This window comes from Branchiostoma lanceolatum, chromosome 17 (assembly GCF_035083965.1).
Source record: "Branchiostoma lanceolatum isolate klBraLanc5 chromosome 17, klBraLanc5.hap2, whole genome shotgun sequence".
Lineage (NCBI taxonomy): Eukaryota > Metazoa > Chordata > Leptocardii > Amphioxiformes > Branchiostomatidae > Branchiostoma > Branchiostoma lanceolatum.
The window spans coordinates 12,586,283-12,611,677 of NC_089738.1; the positions used below are offsets into that span (position 1 = coordinate 12,586,283).

General features: G+C 42.2%; 2 protein-coding genes across 2 annotated transcripts; both read right to left on the reverse strand.

Annotated features, from left to right (window-relative positions):
* Positions 1-11,987: 11,987 nt before the first annotated feature.
* Positions 11,988-20,511, reverse strand: LOC136422751 (sulfoquinovosidase-like). Its single transcript, XM_066410607.1, has 9 exons — positions 20,095-20,511; positions 18,785-19,128; positions 18,313-18,442; positions 17,046-17,229; positions 15,840-16,568; positions 14,449-14,785; positions 13,817-14,039; positions 13,255-13,431; positions 11,988-12,739 (listed from the first exon to the last, which is right to left on the reverse strand). Exons 2-9 carry the CDS (start codon positions 19,121-19,123, stop codon positions 12,585-12,587), a joined length of 2,274 nt encoding a protein of 757 aa, XP_066266704.1. The 5' UTR covers positions 19,124-19,128; positions 20,095-20,511; the 3' UTR covers positions 11,988-12,584.
* A 400-nt stretch (positions 20,512-20,911) lies between these two features.
* On the reverse strand, positions 20,912-25,373 carry LOC136422752 (divergent protein kinase domain 2A-like). Its single transcript, XM_066410608.1, has 3 exons — positions 23,743-25,373; positions 22,847-23,147; positions 20,912-22,440 (listed from the first exon to the last, which is right to left on the reverse strand). Exons 1-3 carry the CDS (start codon positions 24,361-24,363, stop codon positions 22,109-22,111), a joined length of 1,254 nt encoding a protein of 417 aa, XP_066266705.1. The 5' UTR covers positions 24,364-25,373; the 3' UTR covers positions 20,912-22,108.
* Positions 25,374-25,395: the final 22 nt, after the last annotated feature.

The window sequence follows — 25,395 nt, forward strand, 5'->3', positions numbered from 1 at the left end:
ACTTGACCTTCCTCTTTAACACTCCTACCTACCAACTGAATATCATGCACAGCCGTCAACAGCACCTCGAGTTATGCTGGCGACATACAAATTCACACACATATAAAGCCCGCTGCAGTACCGACGGAAAATGCCAGGGAAACCATTTTTGAACTTGACCTCCGTTTCCACAACATCTACACACCTGCAAAAAATCATGAAGATCCATCAACGTTTCCGTCACTTTTTTGCCTACATACAAACACCAAAAAAATGCAAAGTCTGCTGCAGTACTGTTGGAAAACGCCAGGATAACCATTTTTGAACTTGACCTTCCTTTGCACAACAACTACACACCTACCAAAAATCATAAAGATTCATTGAAGCTTTCTTAAGATATGCTCCTGACATACATAAAGACCCACCCAACAGATTTTTCAACCGAAAACATAATCTTCTCCGAGTACAAGTACTCGGCGAAGATAATAATTACAAATTTGGGAACGCACATGAAAAGAGGGCACAGCTATATACCTGGAAATCCCATTCACTGCGACTGTCGCATGTCGTGGTTGTCAGAAATGGCTCTTGCGTTTCACCAGTGTTGGCCACGCAATTGTACATCTACTGTAAGAGAGGATCTGCTTTTTGGCGACTTTCTTTTCAATGGCTTGCCGAAATGTAAAAGTCCAGAAAACCTACATAATGTCCCGTTACACGAGGCAAACCTAAAAGCCTGCCCAGTGATAGAAGTGACTGAAACACAAAAACACACAACGGCGGTAAATAACACCACACAACGTATAACGGTATCGTTAGCTGGTTCAAATGAGTATACAGCTACGCATCCCTCAATAAAGAACGAGATCGGTAATGAAAGTTATGTCCCCACCCAAGTGGCCAACAACAAAGTGGCAAACAACACTACAGACTCTATCGTAGATGTCAGTATAGCTGTTTCTATTTTCCTTGAAGTGGTGGCTGGTATCGTAGTTGCTAAAATGGTCATCAACAGACAGAATGCTGAACATCAGGACGGACCCAACCAAAATGTAGAATCAACGGAAGGTGCAGAAGGATCTCAGGAAATTTCCGAATTAACCGCAGCCTTTACACATATAAACCCAGGTCCGAACGAATTATCAGACATTACGGTAGGGACAAACGAGGATCCGGACGACATCGTTGCCATTGCTAACCCGGTTCCGAAATCCGAGGCTTATAAAATGACTCCTTGGAACTTTAGTGAAGAAACATTCCCGCATGTCGTAAGCACGAATCAGTCAGACATTACGGTAGGGGTCTACGAGAACCCAGAAGGCATCCTTGCCCTTGCCAACGCGCCCCAGAAGAGCAATGCTTGGGAAAAGGCTATAAACCTTAGTACTAGTGAAGAAACAAACTCGCATGTCGCAAGCACGAATCAGTCAGACATTACAGTAGGGGTCTACGAGAATCCAGAAGGCATCCTTGCCCTTGCTAACCCGCCCCAGAAGAGCAATACTTGGGAAAAGGCTATAAACCTTAGTACTAGTGAAAAAACAAACTCGCATGTCGCAAGCACGAATCAGTCAGACATTACAGTAGGGATCTACGAGAATCCAGAAGGCATCCTTGCCCTTGCTGACCCGCCCCAGAATAGCAATGCTTGGGAAAAGGCTATAAACCTTAGTACTAGTAAAGAAACAATCTCGCAAATCGTAGGCACGAATCAGTCAAATCGTAATAACATCGCCGTCGCCGTGACCGAATCTAACGCCTACCGTGGCTACATCAACGTTAACCCACAGATACAAGACACCACGTACGGGGGAATCATAGCTAACTGTCTAGCTGAACATTGCCGTCTGGAATCCGTCTCGACTGCCACTAATACTAGTTCGAATGGATCGTACCGTAGACAGTCCGACTGTCAGCAGCACTTCGATATTTCTCGTAAAGAAAATGTTTTCTATGGACGAAACAAAGCTGACTATACGAATAAGAATGTTTATACGCCGCTTTTATCATCGAGACGTTTTACATTGTAGAAGCTAAGGAAATATCATCAGTAATATTTTCAGGGGTTAAAGCGCAATTATTGTCCTATTTTGAGATGACCCTTAGATTTCTAGATTCAATTGTACTCACAAACTATATCATTTGTGAGTATAAATCACGTTTAGACATTGTAACTGTTAAGACAGTCAAAACTCGAAAAGTGTTGAGCCATCACCGAATGTAAAAATGATAGTGATATTTCAACACAATGCACTCTGTATGGTCTGGATATCACAATATAGCACTATAGAGTTCAAATTTTGTGCTGTGGTATTATTCGAAGTTGTAACTTGTAAGGCATATGAATATTTATAATTGAGAGGTTGTTCGATAAAGAAAGATTTGTCCTTGCTAACCCGGTCCCGTAGAGCAATGCTTGCAAAAAGGCAACTAACCTTAGTACTAGTGGAGAAGCAAACTCGCAAATGGTAGGCATGCCCTAATCAGTCAAATAATACCGCCGTCGCTATGATCGAATCTAACTGATAACGTGGCTACATCAACCGACAAACACAAGACACCACGTACGGGGGAATCATACCTTACTGTTTAGATGAACAGTGCCGTCTGGATCGGGAATCCGTCTCGAATCCCACTTATACCTGTACGAATGAATTGTGCCGTGGGTTGTCCGAAAGTCAGCAGCGCCCCGATACTTCGCGTGTAAGACGTTTTCTATGGAGGAAACAAAGCTAATGTTCCCTTTTATACAACAGGTGTATTCTCGAGACGTTTTTCGTTGTAGGAGCTCTGGAAATGTAAGGCGGTCACACTTGATGACGACTAAACATTCTTTTTTCATTTTTGCTGGGGTTAAGCTAAAATTCAGCCCTATTTTGGGATGGCCCTTAAAATGATGGATACTAATTACACCTACATATGGGAACCATATCATTTCTGAGTATATGACACTGTTTAGATATTGTAAATATTAGAGAGTGAAAAGTGGGAAAATGTTAAATGAGCCAGGATGAACGTTTAAAACAGATTTTTTTCTGAACAGACACAATATGATAGTGGGAGGAAACAGTAAAAAAAATGAAACTGAAGACGAGAACAGATGTATCTATCTAAAATAAGCCACTAGGTGGGGTTTGTTGGAAACTTAGTTACTGTGCCGAGGCTTCTCTGTTCACACACTTGATAAGATCACGTCACGTAACTTCATTATACGCTCCATCTAATCAACTCTTCTCGAAACTAGTCTACTTCTGCACGTCACTCTCACGTTTTTTTCTGCTCATGAACAGCGTGGGAATATTACTACACGAGACATCGCACAGAGAAAAGTAATAACACAAACTCAGATTAGAAGGATTGCATGTATTTTTTGTGAAATGCATTGAAAGACAAAATCTTAAGTTTGTAAAGAAAAAGATGGACAGTCTGAAGCTAAATCTGAATCACAATCTTTGAGAAACTGTAATTGCACTATGATAGACCTATCAGGTGGCAGTGGGTATGAAGAGATGGTTGCTTGGGTTCAATGAAATACCTGATGAATTGATACATGGTTACGTCACTCCATGGTCTGCCCAATCAAATGCTCACTGACAATTGATAAGTATACAGCTCAAATCACGAGACGACAGTGTACACCACGAGACACTGTTTACTTGAGAAGACAATTTTATCTTGACAGGTATGATGTTTTCTTGCTTACGTATACGTCTTATTCTTTTTACGGTTCATGCATCTCTTACAGCCATTCCTCCTGAAACTCCGGTCCTCCTTTTATTGAACATTCAATCATCAGAAAGATATATCAATGCTACAAATGCTGAGGTATTAAAAAATACCGTCTTCGTGGTTTTCAGTGGATGTCCCTAGCTTCCAAGTTTGCACTTCAACTTCTTCACAACACAATGTCCTTCTCCACTGCTTTCTGTCCTGGTTCTCAATTTCTTTTCTGTTCCATTGAAACATTTTGATTTTATTTACGAACTTGCATTAGGAGTATATAATCAACACACTGTCGCCCGGTGCAAAGGAATCGGCATCGCGACGTCGCTCTTTCTCTGTCACTTATCTTCCAATGTGTGTCATCACAACTTGACGAACGGTCTGATATTATAAGCAAGCTAACTATTAGGTAGGTGTAGTTCATGTTCTTGTTCTTGTTATCCTACTGAAATCTGATTTAATATCTGAAATGAGAGACGTCGCATTACTTAGTCCTTGGCTCCAATTTTCAGAAAGTGGTATCCAGAAACGTAATAAATAAAATGAAGCTTCTTAACTGACTGATACATGTATTTGTATGGTCACTACTCACCATTTCTTGTTATAAATTGTACGAGTGTTCCTGAGCTGAGGAAAGATCATTTGTTTGATTAAATTAAGATCCCAAGCAAACGTTTTTTGAACACAATAACGTACACTCCAAAGCCTGTCTGAAACTACAAGCCTTTCAGCGAAACTGAACAATAAAACTAAAAAATGTTCTTGAACTAAATTGTTTTAAAGCAGATTCTGACGTTCACCCTGATGTCAAAGTCCTCATCACCTGCAGACCAATCATCACGTTGCGTAAGACCCACCCAAGCGACTGGCTTTTCCTCCCACAGTGAGCATTTCTGAGCACATCAACCGTGGTCAACATTGTACTGAGCACTAGTTCGTTCCAGAATTGAATTGTCAATCGCACTAAATAGGAATACAGAATAATCATGCAATGCTTTATGTTCGCCAGTTTTATACAGTTAGCACTAATTGCAAATCGAGTATTGAGTGATTCGTTTCCAACCAGGTGTTATGTTCGAAAGGGTTTTGTCATTGAGATTGATTGCCCACATTCCAACATAACCAGTCTACCAGCTAGGCGAACGCATTTTTTGTACAAGGTGTTCCTTCAGCACAACCGCATTCAAACCATCCATGATTTATCTGCCTTTCCGTTTGTCTGCATGTTAAATCTCAGCCACAACACCATCACAACATTTGCGTGGGAATCTTTGAAGCATATGAAGAGCCTTACCCAGCTTGATTTATCTCACAATCGGTTAACCTCCGTCGGACTTGACTTGGTCACAAAAGGTGCAGAGGTTCTATATACGGTAAACGTGGCCTATAATCGGCTGGATACCTTCTCTTTGGTGAACCTGAACAATCCTTCTCTAATAATTACAAAGTTGATGTACATGTCTACAAAAAGAAGTACGAAAAGAGGGTACAGGTATATACACGGTAATCCCATTCACTGCGACTGTCGCATGTCGTGGTTATCAGAAATGGCTCTTGCGTTTCACCAGTGCTGGCCACTTACTTGTACATCTAATGTAAGAGAGGATCTGATTTTTGACGATTTTCTTGTCAATGGCTTGCCGAAATGTAAAAGTCCAGAAAACCTACATAATGTTCCGTTACACGAAGCAAACCTAAAAGCCTGCCAAACGATAGAAGAAGAAGTGACTGAAACACAAAAACACACAACGGCGGTTGATAACACCATACAACATATCACAGTGTCATTAGCTGGCCGAAATGAGTATACAGCTACGCAGCCCTCAACTAAGAATGAGATCGGTAATAATAGTAATGTCACTAACCAAGTGGCTAACAACAAAGTGGCTATCAACACTACAGACTCTATCGCAATTGTCATTGTGGCTGTTTCTATTTTTCTTGAAGTGGTGGCTGGTATCGTAGTTGCTAAAATGGTCGTACAAAACAGACAGAATGATGAAAATCAGGTTCCACCTAACAAAAATGTAGAATCAACGGATGGTGCAGAATTAGAAGAATCTCAGGAAACTTCTGAATTAACCGGAGCCGTTACACCTATACACCCCGTGTACGAAAGGGACAGTGACTCTTTCACTCAGCTGTCCCTCGAACAAGACCCTTCTCCGCAGACCACAGGTCCAAACGAATTATCAGACGTTACGGCAGGGACGTACGAGGATCCGGACGATATCATTGCCCTTGCTGACCCGCTCCAGAGGAGCAATGCCTGGGAAAAGGCTACTAACCTCAGTACTACTACTATTGAAGAAGCCATTTCTCAAATCGTAGGCACGAATCAGTCAAATCGTAATAATATCCCCGTCGCCGTGACCGAATCTAACGGCTACCGTGGCTACATCAACCCACAGAAACAAGACACCACGTATGAGAGAATCATAGCTAACTGTCTAGCTGAACATTTCCGTCTGGAATCCGTCTCGACTGCCACTAATACTGGTACGAATGGATCGTACCGTAGACTGTCCGACTATCAGCAGCACTCCGATATTTCGCGTAAAGAAAATGTTTTCTATGGAAGAAACAAAGCTGACTGTACGAATAAGAATGTTTATACGCCGCTTTTATCATCGAGACGTTTTACACTGTAGAAGTTAAAGAAATGTGAGGCAGTCAAACTTGATGACTAAACATCCCTCTTTTTTTCTGCATTCTGTGGAACTACAGTAATATTTTCAGGGGTTAAAGCGCAAATTTTGTCCTATTTTGAGATGACTGTACTCACAAACTATATCATTTGTGAGTATAAATCACGTTTAGACATTGTAACTGTTAAGAAAGTAAAAACTCGAAAAGTGTTAATTGAGCCATCACCGAATGTAAAAATGGTAGTGATATTTCAACACAATGCACTCTGTATGGCCTGAATATTACAATATAGCACTATGATGGTGTAGAGCTCAAAGTTTGTGTTGTGGTATTATTCTACGTTATAACTTGTAAGGCATATGCATATTTATAGTTGAGAGGTTAGTCACTAAAGAAACTTCTGAAATTCAAATTGAGACTTTACAAGGGAGAGGACATATTGTAAGAAGGTGGCATGGTATTCAATTTAAACTTTGTGATGTGATGTCATTTTATGATGTAAGTTATATGTATATTCATAGTTGAGAGGTCAATAAAGAAATAGACATTTAAGAGTCATTGCATGAGAAAACCAGGCAGAGGTGGGAAGATGGGGGTCGGCCAAATCGGCTCTTACTTTGTATGTGTGATAGGTATGTGGAACTATGAACAGCCATATAATTAAAACCCTCCAGCTATTTTTCGTCATGGCGTTCTGGGACCCCCCTCCGAGACCCTCAAAAATCCAACCTTTTATGGCTGAAAATTACTGATATTGCAATGGCTACCCTGAAAATTCTGATGAAGATACGATTATAAGTTTTATATTTCCATATAGCATGAATTCCCTAGTTTTACCTACCAAAAGTTGAAGGTGAAGCATTGAAGTTATAAGGGTGTGCTAGGGGATTACCAGAAGCAATGAAATCAGAATTTTGATCTCTATGAATTTTAATCATTTTCAAGGCGCATTATCTGCCCTGGGCAGTGGCTTTGGAGAATGGTTTTACTGTTGCTGGAGAGAGAGACATCTACTTATTCAAAAACAAGCGTCGTTTAATTGGGCCACTCATAACGCGAGCCGTGAATGGGGGCTCTTTATGGGGATTTTTCGGGTTTGGGGCTATAATAAATCAGGTTGTGATGTCTCACTACGGGGAAAATTATAGCAATTTTTTCTGTCGCTGGGTGAAAACCATGCATAACTGTCATAAAATGCTAGCACAAATCAGAAATGTTGATTTGGGCTCTACATGGGGGATATAAGGTTACTTAAAAGTACATTAAGGTTGTTTTGCACATTTTACAGTTGCTTTTTAAGACGTTAATCAGTAAATTACTTACTAAAAATGTATGTGCAATTATGAAGTGGTCAATAGTGAAAAGGCTATGTATGGGGGTTATCAGGACCCATATATGTGATATCACTGGTACACGCATCTGTATGGAAAATCAAGAAGCAAGACGTCACTATAACAAATGTCAGGGAACAGTTTTAAACTCATGAATCATAATGAAATCAACAGATTGTACATTGCAGTTGCAATTGTTCCATGTCAAAGAACATTCAATATTTGGCATCAAGCATTCTCGAAGAGCTCAGCCAATGATTGTAACTAGTAATTTTAATCTCTTTTACCCATTAAAAAAGTCTAAAATGATACAATATTCAACACAATTCATGCAATACAAGGCACCTGGCTATTGGCTAGCGGGACAGCCAGGTACTTGGGAGCTAAGTGGTTAAGTACTATGCTACAACTGCAATAGAATATTGTTCAACCAATGCAGTATCAAAACTAACAGCATTTGATTAAAAAAAAAACACCAAAACATACATTTGCTGTAGGCGGTTAGAGGTTGTCATATTGTTATGGGAATGTGAAATCTCAAAGATTGAAAAAAGTTAAGGGCATCACTGAAATTCTTTGTATATATTATTACCGTAATACAGATGATAGTGCATTGCTAAAAGTCAATGCTTCATAACATAGTAAAGTCCATAGAAACAGCCCAACATGTGCAGGTGCGCAGACGTAGGAGGCTTTCCCGTATACTGGTCGTGTTAATGGCAAGTGGCAAGTACGGGGAAGTTGCGATGCGTCACTCCTATCAGCTTCAAGGCATTCAGCCCTACACATTTGGCGTGTTTGCAGATGTTTGTTTCTCACAATGATAGATGATGGCAATAGTTGATATTTTTGTATCATCTCATTCATTTCATCCTCTGTGAGGTGACATAAGTTTCTTTACAAGTCCCTGTGAAGCATGACAGAATAAGGATCATCATCCTGTAAAGCAACATCCTTCTTAATCACCTTCTTGAGAGTCAGACTGAGTGAAGAACAAGATGATGTGCATGATCTTGGACTTCAATTTTTGCATAATGATATTCATCTGTTCAACGCGTATGTCTGTTACAATGGTCCTATGGCATGATTTTAAGAATTGCATGCACTTTATAGATACATGTAGCATCAAAAGTTTAATATGGTATGTGTAACCCTGGGAATGAAAATTACATTACATGCTACAGTAATGGGCTACGTTTTTGAGAACACTTTGAAAGTTTTATAATCTGTAAACTGCAATTTGTTGAATTCAGTATGATACCTGTTCTGATCCTGATTGACCGTCAGAATGTATGTTGCTAAAATCTAAAATTGCTCTTCACATTTGTCATAGTCTAATTTCTTAATTGTCCATAAAAGTATATGTAGCTCTGCACCCATGTGTACGGGTATGTACCAATGATAATGTGGAGTTCTGATAACCCCCATACATAGCCTTTATTCATTAAGTACCATTTAAGGAATGAATATGCATATTACTATATAGTGTGGAACTGCTCTTCTTAGAGAGCAACTGTAAAATGTGTAAAACAACATTAATTTATTTTTAAGTATCTTTATATCCCCCATGTAGAGCCCAAATCAACATTGCTGATTTGTGCTAGCATTTTATGACAATTATGCATTGTTTTGACCCAGCGGCAGAAAAAATTGCCATAATCTTCCCCGTAGTGAGACGTCACAACCTGATTTATTATAGCCCCAAACCCGAAAAATGCCCATAAAGAGCCCCCATTCACGGCGCGCGTTATGAGTGGCCCAATTAAACGACGCTTGTTTTTGAATCAGTAGATGTCTCTCTCTCCAGCAACAGTAAAACCATTCTCCAAAGCCACTGCCCAGGGCAGATAATGCCCCTTAAAATGACTAAAATTCAAAGATATGAAAATTCTGCTTTCATTGGTTCTGGTAACCCCCTAGCACACCCTTATAACTTCAATGCTTCACCTTCAACTTTTGGTAGGTAAAACTAGGGAATTCATGCTATATGGAAATATAAAACTTATAATCGTATCTTCATCAGAATTTTCAGGGTAGCCATTGCAATATCAGTAATTTTCAGCCATAAAAGGTTGGATTTTTGAGGGTCTCGGAGGGGGGTCCCAGAACGCCATAACGAAAAATAGCTGGAGGGTTTTAATTATATGGCTGTTCATAGTTCCACATACCTATCACACATACAAAGTTTGAGCCGATTTGGCCGACCCCCATCTTCCCACCTCTGCCTGGTTTTGTCTGGTTTTCTCGTGCAATGACTCTTAAATGGAAACTTTACAAAGATGGGGACATCTTGTAAAAAGGCAGGGTGGTGTAGAATTCAGGGTTTGTCCTGTGATGTTTTGTGATGTAAGGTACATGAATATTTATAGTCTAAAGCTTTGGCAATACGAAAGAGACGGAAACTTTAGAAGAGGAGCTATACATTGTAAGAAGGCATTTTGTCCTTTAATATGTACCATCACCATATATGACCAAAATCTTGGGATTTATCAGCTCGAGATAAGATTTCCGGCCGAGTAGATTTACCTGGAAAGTGTGTTCACTAAATGTATATATGTTTCTAAGTATGTTCATTACAAGTGCATTCAAATTATATTTCGATAACATCAGGCTGCTGTTTGTTAAGTGCTATGCTAACATATTGTTTGTCGTGGTTCATTGGTAGTTCACATTAAAGAATCTTGAGTTATGATATGATTGATTCAGATGACAGTAGTGGATGTACATGTATACTAGATGGAACTTTGTCATTACTTTTTTGCACTCTAAAAGTACTTGGTATCGGCACCATCGGAAATATCCGTTTGTAAATGCATTTGCAGTGGCACTATGGCCGGCTATGGACTTTTGTTTTGCAACATGTTATGTGACAGTGACCACTGTAAATGCGGAAGTGACTACAGAAATGTCGAAACTAATTTCTAAAGCAGAATCTTCCGGATATATACAACATGATATGGAAGGAAACATGGTTCGTTTAGTGCCCACACTATATATTGAGGGATATCTTGTGTTTGAAATAAAAATGTGGACGTATAATGTCGTTCGTTCATTGAAGTAAAAACAACTAAACTGGAACTTAAGATGTAAACTGACGTATCCATCTAAAATCACTTGGTGGGAATTGTTAGAAAGTTCTGACTGACTGTGTTAGGCCTCTACGTTTATCTCCTCAAAAATATGGGGAGTATATTCAACCCGGAAAACAAAGATTTATCTAAAACACGTCTACGTACTAATTGACAAGAACATATGGTATACGATTTGAGGTATATTCTTATATACCTATATCGTGCCAGTAATCACAGTCTTTCTTGTGAGTTTATCTGGTTCATTGTAAGAAAATGCCTAAGTTATAAAAGGAAAAGCTGCTAATGCTCGCACATATCACATAAAAGGTACATGTATGATGCCTTCATGAATGTAGGTGGCGCTTTTACGGGCGGACATGGTGTTACGCGGGATCCTCGCTCGGCGACTGAAAGTTATCCTTTTTATGTCAAATCGTGTGTAAAAGGTCATTCTAGATGTGTGTACCTATTTCAGAACGTTTTCACTGGCTTTAAGCTTCATTTCCTGTATATGTTCGCAGTTACAAGTCGGGATTTCATACCCTATCATAGCCTAATCTGCAGTACCGCTCCCGGCCGCCCCCATAAAAGTGGCTAAAACGACCGTCAAATTGCCAATTCCCGTCTTTTCGGGAATGGGGACAATCTGAAAGGCTCACAAAGGGGTTTACATTTTTAGGCTTATCTGACTTTGTTTTCAAAAATGCAAATATTCAAAATCTAGAATGAAAGTATTTAAGACATTTTACAAATAAAGCCATGGTAAATTATGTCATAAACGACACGTTTCCTTTACAATTTACCAATGGACGTGGTCGACTGTACATGTCCCGTAAATTGTCACTTTCTGAGGAGTTGCCACGTCCAAATTCCATTCATTCATGTATTTGTGAAACACGGAGACGTTGAGAAAATGCAACGGTGTTTTTCCTGTTTGTCTATCAATAGATTTTCCTTTCAAAATGCTGTAAGGTTTGTGGAATCCTTGTGGGCACAATGTAAGCCTGGGCGCCGAGGGAAAGCGGTTATGTTTTACGTGATGTTATTAGGTAGAAATATGTCACAACATCAAATTGGCAGTGTTATTATTTCGGGTTATCTACACTCTAAATCGAAGTTGACATATCTAGGAACATGTCTCTGTGGCTGCAGATTACATCTGTCCTTGGTGCTGAACAGCACATACACCACACATAGACACACACACACACGCGCGCGCGCGCGAACATGAAAGTTGTTTTTGTATAGTTTATTTGATAAAGTTTTATTAGTTTCAGTAACAAACCATCAGTTTTATGATAACTTTAATTTAAAGATCACCCCGATGTTAGCACTGTCCGTCTATTTCGCCAGAGGGCGCTGGGTAATAACCCTTTTTACCAAGAGAAGATGAAGCTATTTTCGACGTATCCGATTTCAGTTTACGTGTATGTAACAAAAGTCATGGTCTATAATTGTCCTAAATCAGCATCTAAGACTTTATAATGATCTAAACACGTAACCTTTACATCTCAAACATCAAATAACATTGGTAAAAGCTACTTTTGCACGATTAACAGACTTCAGCGAGGATAATTTGGCCACAAGACTTTGTTGCTCTGCTTACGACGATCGTCTAGATTTTGTACAATTACATTCCATTAAATATCCTCAATACATAAAAAACAATATGTGATTTTCTTTAAAAAAAGATACAGTACTATGATAAGCAACAACTTTCGTTTGATCATGAAATAACTTTCATCATCTAAAATTATTTGCGCATATTTGGAAAGTTAATCTTTTTGTTTCGCTAAAACACCAAGCTTCGGTGAATCACCGAGATCCATCTTTACGAGGTTTTACTCTTCTTATTGCGGTAAAGGACGCAGGAACAAGCGAGGAATGACCCCACAACAACAGCCAGGAGGACGGCGGTGACTCTCAGGTGCCACAGGAGACCCCATCGTGAGGTGGGCGGTGTGACATCAAGCAGTCTCGGGAACTCTGAAAATGTTGAAAGGAATGCATTGTTCGATGTGCACTAAATGTTGACAGGAAAGCATTGTTCGATGTGTGCTGGTAGTTTCAAAGGGTGTTCGAAGATTTGTTGTATACATGGAGAATTGTGATGATCTAGAAACTGTTTTCTGACATAACCAACCAAAAACAAAAGAGAAAAAATTAGAAAAAAATTAGCAGACGTAAACGTTTTTTAAGGTTGCATTTGAATGCTGACCGCGATCACGAAAGTAACAACACAACCAATAAGCCAATAGCTACTACATGTACTACAAGCATTAGAATGAATGTCTCCTAAACACTAAATGGCAATCAATGAATGAATGAATGAAAGACCTTTATTGTACATTTATGCTTAATCAATTATAATCAATAATGTTTAGCCAGGAATATCAGGAATCGAACCCGTCACCTCTCAACGCCTTGGTCGCTTGCCAAAGCAAAAGGCCATCGACGCAGAGACGCACTGAAAGCAGTTGAAGAGGACCATAACTCAGTACCTGTCGGAATCTTCCTGAAGACGTTCGCCCAGGTTGACGCGGCGCGGTAGAAGACAGGCGGCTCCCCTACAGGTGCACTGACGCTGATCACCTGCCCACCCGAGTAGGAAACACCTGTCCACAGGTGAACCCACTCCTCCGTCTCACCTGGCAGGTACGCGTCCCAGGTGTCTACCTCTGAGAAAGGAAAAAGGAACACAAAGTGCAGATCATATTTGTCTAATACATGTATGTGTGTCTTATGGATCAGAACCTAGAAAACAGCTGTTTAAGCTATTTTGAAGAAAATCCACATTTGTAGGACTTAGTTTCTCTGTACATAACGTTAGTAGTCTCATTTGAAATCATCCGAAGTTACAACAATTCTGTTTCCTTGTTTTTTAAATAGTATTGTAAAAGAGTTTCTGTTATTACAGGTTATTATAGAAAAAATATTTTGTTCTTGTCGGCGTCGATGGGCGCCGCCATCTTGGATTTGACGTCAAGCGAGTTCACTTGTAGGATTTCGCGCTACTATCAGCTACACAACTTTTCTACTTCATTTTTGTCATATCAAACCCACCTTCATGGTACACAGGTGCCACTAGTAAGTCTGGCCCGTACATGTACTGATACTGCTCCGTGAAGGCACGTGGGTCGTCTGGGTAGTGGAAGAACAGCGGTCTTTGAACGGGGATTCCCAGGATGCTGTTCTCCCGCACCAGTTGTTTGGTGTAGCCGGCCAGGTAGACATACATCCGGGTTAGCCGGCCGAACTGGCGTAGAGTGTCTGCCGAGCTGAAAACCTGTGTTTGACGATTCGTTTATGATTAATTTATCCTCATTACTCTAAAGCTTCCTACAAGCGAAAAGGTGTAAGTACAACTAACACACCAAGTTTTGCACGGTAGGTACAAGCTGCGTAAAGACCGGACGATCCACGCTTGATCCACTCACGACGGGAAGGACCCCCAAGTGTAGTGGTTCTTTAACGTGCTCGAGATATGCCTCTCCTCAAACACGGGACCCCCGGTTTACGTAGATCCGAGAGGACGTCTCCAACCAAAGCTAGGTATTCATTTCACCTGAATCGAGTGAGCCAATTTATGTTAAGTGCCTTTCCCAGGGGGGCATTGGGACCTGCTAGGGATTCGAACCCAAACACTCTAACCTTGAATGATAGAACGCAAAGTGGGCAAAGTGATGGAGTCGTACCTGCCAACTGTCGTCTGGTCGGTTCCCCTCATGTGTCCTCATCACAGGTGTGAACACGGCTGCCTCCGCATACCTCAGCAGAACTTCCTCCGTTCTGTAGATCGTGGGCAGAGTTATGTACCCCCCTATATCATAGTGGTGCAGTCCGAAGCCCGAAACAGCCAATGAGAGGGCTGCAGGGATGACGGAAGCGAGGCCGTCGTGGATACGCGTGTCAACTGTCTGGTCTCCTGCCCAGGCCAGCAAGGTGTAGTTCTCGCTCCCAGAGTAGCCTGCCCGCATCCAGATGGTGATTTCATCAAGCTTTCCCGCTTCTTCAACCACCTCCCTGTTTAATCTGACAAGAGGAAAACATATTCACTATCTGTTTTTGATGTACTAATCGACATGTAAAATCATCCTTCGGAGGGCACGTGTATAGGGCCGCCTCAGGCGTCAAGCGCCATACACGTTATAAAGAAGCCAACACACTTATCAAGAACGTCTATGAAGGTTAAACATCCAGGTAATAAGATACGTCAAATACTAGTAGCAGTTAGGCCATGTTGATTTGATTATATGGATGACATGCTCGGGGAACCCTAAAACTCATGCGAGCGGGCGAATAATAAAACAAAGTTTTCAAAAAAAAGTTGCCTTCATTATGAAATTTACGAGGTCAAGAAGGTTGAAGAAATGACAAAACAGACAGAGAATGGTATACCAAAGAAGGGATTTTTATTTTTGGTCTTTCACATCTTCTTCTTTGAGTTTGGCGTTCTAGACATTAGTATCCGTTTTCCGAAATATCTTTTTGCAATTTACGGCATATATTTGCTCATTTTATAGCTGCTTTCCACGATGGGAAGAAAACTTCTTCTTTTTTTGGTGGGAATGGACGAAAATTGATGTGCACGCGGATGTCATCCGTATAATCAAATAAACATGGCCTTGCTTAAGCAACTGGATATGATTTTGGAAACGGTCAGACGTTTCAAGTAGCATCCACTACTTTTCGTCAGTGGCATTATCGAGAAGAGTAGGGGTGACCCAGTGTGCATTAAAGGCTCATGCTTTTTCTCTCATCAGTTGATGACCAAAACAAAAAGTGACCTAAACCGTTTTTTGTCAGGTTAGGGCACGTAAACTAGCCTCTACCAGGCCCCCGTCCTATCGCTGGGAAAATAGTAGAAATCGGCCGAGGTACTCCGCTATACAGGGTCCGCTATACAGTGAAGCACCATTATCTTCGTCCATCGACAATGGAGCTTCACTGTGTAGCGGACTACCCTGTATAGCGGAGTACCTCTGCCGATTTCTACTATTTTCCCAGCGATAGGACGGGGGCCTGGTAGAGGCTACACGTAAACGACGTGTTTCTCAAGACACAAGACGCAAGTTTCTTGTCTTACCTTGCCCACAGTACAGGGTAGAGGTTATGCACCGTCTCGGCAGACTCGCCGCTATGGTACACCATGTCCGTCGCAAGATACTCCCCAAAGTCCGCCATCCACCCGGCAAACCCAAGGTCTACCATGTTCCTCTTCATCACGCCCTTAAACCACTGGTAAGCTTCTAGATTCGTCAGGTCGACAGTTCCGCAGTAGAAGCCTCCAAAATCTTGCAGGTAACTCTGTCCGCTTGAGTTTGTGATCAAATATCCTTTCAAGTTCGCCTCCTTAAACATCGGCCCTTCGACGATGAAATGAGGATTTATGTACGCTAAAAACCGCACCCCTTTCGACTTGTATTCCTTGATGACGTTGTCAAGTCCTGGATACTGAGACTCATCCCATGCCCAGTCCCAGTAAAGTCGCTTCCCGAGGTATGTGTATAGCTTCCCCACCCAGTCCTGTATCCACAGCGCGCTCACTTTGACTCCGTTCTTCTCAGCTTGCTGCAGATGTTCTAGCACAGTTTCAGTTCCTCCCTGTACGCCGAGAATGGCGCCGTCGTACACCCACTCAGGTAAGGGAGGCTGTCGTCCGAGAACTCCGCTCAGCTTCTTAGACACGTCGGAGAAATCGTGGCCGCTGTCTAAGACGATCTGACCGGGATCCCCCCAGACTTGGATCTCGTGGTGATCGGGGTGACTGAAGTCCATGACCATGTAGTTGGTTGTGGTGAAATGACAGAAGTATCTGTGGTGAAGGCACCAGAACAACTGCTCCATAAGACAGGACACGCTGTTTCTATGGTATATTACTTGTACATCTGGACCAAAATTGATATTGAATATAGCGTTGAATGATAAAAAAACTATAACAATGCAGATATAGAAATATCACTCTACCCAAACTTGAACAACATCCACTATAAATCCGTCCCCTCAAATTCAGGTGACCCCAAGTTCAATACGAAGTGCCAAGTTGCGCCCAAAAGGGAGGTTACGTTTAATCCTCTCGCACTACCTTCATTATCCTAACGGCAAATGTAGCGGGATAATGTGATATGAAATATGTAATCTCCAAGTAGATCTTTTGGGGCAAAATCGTGACTGTTTCTGACTGGGCCCAAGCTCTGGTCACATTGCCAAGTCAAATCTTTGGGGCGAATCGTGACTGTTTCTGACTGGCCAAAGATCTACCTGAAGATTGATAAAGAGGTGCTTCTCTTACCGCCTGGAAGACACGACGGTGGGCTGCGGCCAGTAGGTGGTGTGGTAGTCTCCCCCGCCGCCCCCGTGTGCCTGGTCCACCACGTGCGTGATCAGGTCCCACTTCTGCCGCCCCACACCCTGCTCACGCACCCACATCGGGAAACTGTGACCCCGCAGGTCAAAGTGAGAAAACTGCTCACCACCTGTAGTAATGTAATACATGTTGTTGTTCACCTTGAAGTGCCTAGTGGCACATAACTTCAACAACAAGTTTCCTTGCTGTTTCTTTATGTAGCAAGGTATATTTTACAGGGAGAGGTTACTAGCCCTTCCCATTTAACGTGCTCGAGGCATCCAGAACACGGGACAGGTCGACCATCATTTTACGTCCCTTCTAAAAGACGGGTGCAGCCCCAACCGAGATGTCCTGTTCCAGCATTTGAATTGGGGTCTCACAGTCAGCAACTAATTGGAACCAGGAGCTCAACTGTGATAGCCTGGAATCCATCCTATTTAGCTTTCGGCCGCTACCCTAGCTCCGCTGCGCTACCCAAGCTCAGCGGAGCTTGGGTAGCGCAGCGGAGCTAGGGTAGCGGCCGAAAGCTAAATAGGATGGATTCCAGGCTACAACTGTGAGGCTGCTTTAGTTGAGCCACATCCCTGGAAAGTGTAGTGTATGGAGCGGACTAATTGTCTCACAAATAAAGCCCTTGTTACACATGCCGGACCTTGCCACGACTTTAATAATGGTTTATTGGTCAGAAATTACCCGTGCAATAGCAGCCTGTGCTGAATTGCTGCAGGGTTTACAATCATATAATACAGAGCAGATACGTCTTTGCTCCACACTTGCACTTTGTGGCATTGTCGCAAGGGTCTGGGCGGCAGGTGACCTCAATACGAACACTTCGGTGCAGGGTTGGGACTCATCTTCTAGCTAACCGACATCTTTCGCATCGCAGTCCTCCCTCAGTGTCGAAACCCGTCTGAATAAAAGGTCTGGAACTTTGCGCTCCAGTTGTCTCATAGCCGATCTTGGCCTCCCGACCTTCTGAAGACCATGTTTTCACGTAGATGTAGGTGCAGCACAGTGTTTTATGCGTTTTTATGCCTTATTCCAGCCTCATTCTAGCGTATCGCGCTTGGGGAAATTCGAGGAGTAAACAGGATACGCTACTAAAAAGATGCACTAAATGCCATAAAAACACGCGTAAAACACTGAGACAGAGTCGGATCTTACATCTGCTTGATTACTTTTTGTGTGTTATGAATTTTTCTATCAGTACCTCCATAGACATGCTCCTCCCTCTCGGCGTACAGTCGGACCCAGGTTCGGTTCACACCCTTCGGTAGAGAGGACAGTGTGATCACGTGATCAAGGCCCTTTTTATCATCGTAGGACAACGTCACTTCCGTCTGCAGAGCAAATAAGAACAAAATGAAAAATGACCAGTTTTTGGTACGCTGGTTTCCACAACAAAGAAAGATTGCAAACTCGATTTCGGCTGATCATACCTCCGTTTCTACTTGATCATTTGTATCATAACGTTATGTCATTAGAAAGCGTCTTTATTACATTCAATGATGCATATGCTTAATTTGCTACACTAGTCTTACATTCATGGATGGAGCGGCAGAGCTGCTTATAAGAATGAGCTTTAAGAAAGAAGTGCCAAAATTTCCCACGATCGTGTCTCTCTTTTTTTTTAATGATTAGAAATATCTAAAAATATTAATTCAGGACATGGGAGGACCAACCTTGTATGCTCCTTTTCTTGCACTGAAAGTCAAAACATGTTTATCCTTTCCTTTCTGTGCAACTTCCACGTTCACTAGGTCGACCTTCTGCAGAATGTTGTCGGTTATCAAGAAGTTGCCGTAGGTCTCCTTGAACGTCGTGACACCTGACCCCACAGAAATGGCGGGATGTTCCCTATCGTGATGCATGATGGTCAGACCGTCGAACATGACCTCCAAACTTGACCCGTCTGTGGACTGGGTGACCTTGAAGCCGCGGTCCTGGAGGTCTAGTGACGAGGTTGGAGCCACCAAGGCCAAGGTCACAATCAGCAATACATGCTGGAAGACCTCTTGCATCTTGCCTTTAATGATCAAACGTAACAGATGATTAACTTTTTATTGATCAAAAACATAGATTCAAACGGACAAGGACAGAGTATCGATGCACGAGAAAAAAGCCGCAGCAAGTAAATCTTATGGATGACATCCGCGCCCGTATTGATATTCACTACCTGATAAGATAAGAGTCATACAAAGGTCGATCTCAAAGAATGCGCCGCTCGCTTACACAATGGACAATATTACCTGGTTACCTAAAACTTCCGTCAACAAGCAAAGTCAGTCAACCTCATGAAAAACGTGTTTACTGAAGCTCTCTGCTATAAGGTGGGAGGCACGCTACTAGCATTAATAAAACAACACGTGGAAGTCACTTTACAAACCTTACCTTTTGGTCTACATTTAGTTTCGTATAAAACTATACCTTCAGCAAGCTATTTTGAAAGCTTGCTGAAGGTAGTTTAAAATAGCGGTGTGTGTCTAACATCTACTTAAATAATTCTAGGATACATGATTATTCCGCCACCCTGAAAAGATACGACCACAAACAGATCCCCACCCCACCGTCCCCCAGTAATGCAGTATAATTTACTCCTGTAATCTAAACTGTGCATGCCTGGGAGTACTGCACTAGAGATCTCTATAGAATGTCCTTTCTCACACCCGCTGTTTTTCAAAGTGGTACTTTTATGTAACCTAGCGGATTATAAATGCTAATGGAGGTTACTGGTAATTGGAAGGATGTATTTATAGTCAGCAAGAAAGCATTTTACAAGGACATTTGAGCAAGTATTTGGCTGCTCAAAGTGAAAAGACCAGTTGCATACTAGTAGTAGACATTCACGGGAGAATCATGGGCTAATCACCGGCATTGACATTAGTTAAAATAGGTCAAAGGGTAGGCTGGTAAAACGGCTTACGTCTCGACATGTGCAAATCGTGCCTTTGAACTTTGACACCAGTTCAAGGTAATCGACACTACTACTCACCTTTGTTCCTAGATCCTATGGTTTGCTGAAATATGTAGCGGAGGCGCAGTGGGTAAGGAAAATCCTGGTGTATCCCTCGCTGCCTAAATGCTACAGTAGAGACCGAGAGACCTTTCCGTACCCTACCCTACCAAACCTACGGTCCGTTACAATCTGATCACAGCCTCGGCAAAGGTCAACCTGTCGTCCTCGTTGTACTTTGATCCTAGCGTCACGCGACCCTTCATTGTTCTACTACGCTCAGTGTATTCGATACAGCATGCATTATATTTTCTGCCAAATTGCCCCACAAGCTGGCTTCCTGTTGTTCAGTCTTATTTTCTTTTTGCTGCAATTGATTTCTCATCATTATGAGACGTCGATCTCATTGAAATATGTATTTCGCATAGGAATATTGCACTGTGTGTTGTTCCTTTTGGAGCTTGTTAGGCATAATCTCCAAGCAGATGTAAGGATCCTATTCAGCTTCAGTGTTTTATGCGTGTTTTTGCAAGATTGAGTACGTCTTTTCAGTGGTATACGATTCTAAATCTTCACCTCCAGTAGAGAGGTGGACATTTATAGCGGTGGTAGTCTGTGACATGTGGTTGGCCGGCCAGGTTTGACTCAGTATATGAAATCTCCTTTTATCGGTGGAATTCGAACCTCTCATGCACACCAGACAGTGGGCCATTGGGTGCTATGCTTCAGGGGCCTTTGCCTTTTTACCATACAGTGAGATGGGACATTATCAGCATTGTGAGAGGGTCTGCATGTGGGGGACCTGGAAATTCTTAACGGTAAACTTAGGAGGACCAGCAAATTTAGGAAGACTAGCAATGTTTAATGGTAAATTGACAAGCACAATTTCCTTTACGCACTATACTAGATTCGGGCATCTCAGTTGGTAAAACTAGGCTGCTAACAGTGACGCAACCGGATGATCTGTTGTGATTTTTGGGTAGCCTTTGTTACCTAATCTCTCCCTGCCCGGGGCTAGTTGGCCTAGGTAGCCGGTCGGTTGGGCTGGCCACTAGGAGCGCAATTTAGGCAGGCTAACTTTTGGGCAGGAATGCATACCCTCTTTCAAAGAGGTATTGAATGAACACACTCGGGTCAATCAGGCAACAACTAACTCAAAGTCAATTCAATTGTTTACACACAATATCAACGGGTATATATACACTTGTACTTACGTTTTTCAAACATCATCTTTACTTTATAACCGGGGAAGTACATAGCTGCGGAGAAGTGATTCAAAACGAACATTTACAAAAAGCATCATGTATCATCTTTCTAAAGAGACATGTCCCTAAAAGTGACATATATTCTTGAAGTCTGTACAGTGAATATATTTCAGGATGTGCATAGGTTTGGGGCATCTCAGCCATTGAAATCTCTTACACCCCCTGTCCACTACAGGATGTGACTGCTGAGTGACCAAACATTTCACTGGTCCCTCAAAGAATTTCATGGATAAAGAACAATTTTTAAAATATATTTTGTGTGTTTTGTTGTCTTGATTCCCATAGAGGGCATATTTGCTCTGGGCTAGTGCAATTAACCCGTTATGTTGGTGGTTAATGATTACAATATTGAATCATACTTTTACATCTTGCATCATATTCCAATAATAAATTCAAGTTCACATAAATGTAATTCTGGTCGCCGCGCAGTTGCTCAGCAATTGTCGTCTAGTGGAATGGTGTGATCTGTCATCTATCCTTTGAATCAGTGTTTGAAGAAGCTCCTATGTACAGATTGTTATTCAAACTATAAACTACTGGTGTACTTTTGTTTGAATTTAAAAAGGTGTCTGACGTCCGGAGTTGTCATCCTTGCAGGTGTAAAAATGTCCACAGTGTATCGTGACTTCGTAACAGTAGTACTAGTACTAGCCTCCTTCTAGTAGTGCTTGCACACCTGTGTGGCCCAAGGGCTATACAAATGGAGATGGGTACTGCCTTATGCACGAAAGTTGTGGGAAGAATTGTAAATAAGTCACGGCCTTTGATGGCCTTCCTGATTCGAGCAGTCACCTCTCCTTCAGGAAGCTTCCCAACAACTCAATCAGTTCCTTCGCAGCGTCAAACCTCCCAAAAGGAGTTTTTGGTCTGGCGCACTCCTCTAAGAGACGTTGTAACCTTCCTTCGTGAACCACGGCTTCCGGCGGGCTGTGCAGGAACCCTCCCGGCTTCCCCATCTCTGAGGCATAGTCAGACAACATGTTTCTGCACACCGCGTAGTAGTTGTGGTCAGTGTTTAGATATCTGCACAACGCGGACACGTCGAACGACAGGCAGTTGGGCATGCCCACACACTCGTCAAAGTGGGACTGGTATCTGGCGTTCCAGTCGCGAGGTTTATCTGAAAGGAAACAAACAAACATATCACACTAAAGACAGCAAGATGTGACAAATGGTTTTGAAAAAGCTTGAAATAAAAAGCCTTTTGTGTGTAATCAAATATAACACCAAGGCCTATTAAAGGCTACTGACAAGATGTTAACACTATTAACAGGAACCAACCAGAAGCTAAGGAATACAACTACAGACCAGAGCATGCCTTATAGCCTTTGATAATCTTGTGGTTAACCCTAACCCTGATGATGATCCTGTAAAATTGGGGCACTGCAGATGCTATTGTCACAATTTGACCCCGCTTTCTTGCCTGATGCACTACAAATTATGTAATCATTAGAGAATACTAGAACTATTCCAGCTCCATACATAAATGTAAGGGAAAAGAAAAATTTGAAAATGTCTGCCCTTACCTGTTTTTATCTTTTGCTTGTCCACCACAATGACGTTCTCAACGTCTATAAAGAATAAATTTCCATCGCTTGTCACCCCGAAATTCTCATACGTCAGGTCGGTGAGGTACATGGCAAAGTCCGCCTCGTTGTTTGTTAGATATTCCGCTATCTTCATCATCTGGAGGGACAGTTCCACTCTCTTCAGCCAGGGGGCGCTGTAGTAGCTTCCTAAGGTTTTCTCACACTTTTGCACGACTGTCAGGCGACCACAGGCTCCGAAGTAGAACGGGAATGGCCAGCCCTCGGTGATGGGGAATGTCTAGAAAAAGTATTTCACTTCCATTAAGTTCCATATCATATCATATCATATCATATTATATTATATAATATCATATATCATGTCATGTTGTATCACCTCATATCATATCATATCATATCATATCAAGAACATGGCTTCAGTCATTGATTTAGCTAAGAAGGGACACACATTACTACAGTCTAGTAGATACTAGCTACCACCTTGCATTTTTGCTACCACCTGTATAAGGACCAGCTGGCCATTGCAGCCACTTTTTGGTGGTCCCTTGTAGTAGATTGTCTTTTCCATTGACCATTGAAAATTTAAAATTTTCCCTGCTAGCTAATCCCATAACCAATAGAGAATTGGAGGCCAGACAGCTACTTCAGAGTGCTAGAGGTTAAGAATCCTGTATATATAGCAACTACCTGTCTAATGTGAGTCAAGAGTGCCAGTAGATAGATGGCTACTATAGACATGATGTGTCATTATCTGTGACCATTTACTTCAGATCTGAGTGGTTACCTTAGATGGGTTTAACTGTATTACTCTATGCACAGATCAGTAGGGGATGAGGGTATAAGCAAAAGAAGAAGAAGAAAACGAGTACACTGACCTGTAACATAAGCGGTTCTGGGTTAAACTTCAGAGTAGACAGGAAGTGGAGTTTCTCCTGGTACGACAGTTCCTCTGTCTCCTTCCCGAGGTGCTCAGCGTATTTCTCCAGCACCCTGTCAATCAATCTTTGGGACGGACACCTCACCATGTCCGACATGTCTGTGAGGCTCTTGGGGGACAACCCTTCGTAAATCATGCGAGAAAAGTTGGAATAGTACGTGACTGAAGGGATGTGGCATTGTGGGCCTTCCTTGCCGGTCTCGCATATCCATCGGTCCAACTGATCGAACTCCGAGTCGTGACCAAGACGCTTCAAGGCGACGTCCATCCCTTCATAGATTGCAAAGTACACATTCTTGATGTTGAAGATGTCCAATATTCTAAGCCGTGAGGAGTACTTGAATAAAATCTTGCCGTTTTCAAACTCTTCGCAGAGGTCCGTCCCGAAGCAAGCGGGGCATTTGTCCTCTCCAAGGAACGTTGTGTCAGTCAGCTGGTTGTAGGAGAATGGTTGGAAAACAAAGCAGTAAAAGAAGACGGCAAAAAACAAGAAACCACACATCCTCCGTAGCCGCCATCCCGAGAAAAATCGACGGAACTGCTTCATTCTCATCCTCATGTTATCTCTTTACATGCGGACACGACAGAACTTATTCAGATGCATTATTGACGTCTGATGCCTACCACAGATCGATCACGCTCCGTTGGAAATATGACGTTATGTCTGGGTCCACAACGTGTGACTTAAAAACATTTGCCTGCTCTCGTATATTTACAACACATCTCCAGTCAACAACAGTCTTTTGTATTGGAGCAATGTCCACTACTTCCAACACATTTGAGCTTTCTTGCTAAAATGAAGCCTTTAGTTTTGCAGCTAAGATCCATGGAATCTAGATACTGGATATATTGCTAGCAGTAATTAATTACACACACGTAACGGACATGGTATCACTGTCCTACACAAGTCCCACTGGAATGAAATTGGATCTCACTGTCAATAATGGCCTTACTCAGTGTTTGGTCACGCAAGCTGTAGGGCGGCGGTTCCTATTTCTGTGAAATATAGCAAGCCGTCTGTCCTACAATCCCACTCAGTATAACACAATGTCCACGAACATCATCGATCGGGCCTTAAGCCTCTACCCTTCTCTAATGTAGACCATATCGCACATTTCCTGTCTACTGGGAAGAAGTGACTGCACACGGTCAATGCTATTAACTCCACATAGATAGATACGAGGCGCGTTCCCTAACAGCCTAGAATGGAATATTGCCCTTCAGACGGCCTTAAACAGATCACGTCGAAGTGATAACATCCAGACAGACGCCGACGTTAAGCGTCACTGATCCCTAATTGAATCAAGGCGTTCCGTACTCCCGGACGAGCGCTCGGAGACCCCAGCTCCCTCCGCCGACCGCCCGATTTATGCCCGGCGCAGCCACCTTTCCAGAGGACCGCCGTTATTTCTTCGAGTATCCGGTACTTCCAGATGTTTCCTCTCGTTGAAGATCATTCTCCTGCAAATATATGACCGAAGAAGCACGTAAACATATCAATATCGAACTCTCTTCTCACGTACACGGACCATGACCTCCATTTTGAATGGGGCATAGTGGGAATGGAACACACCATTAAGTTGGAGGTATT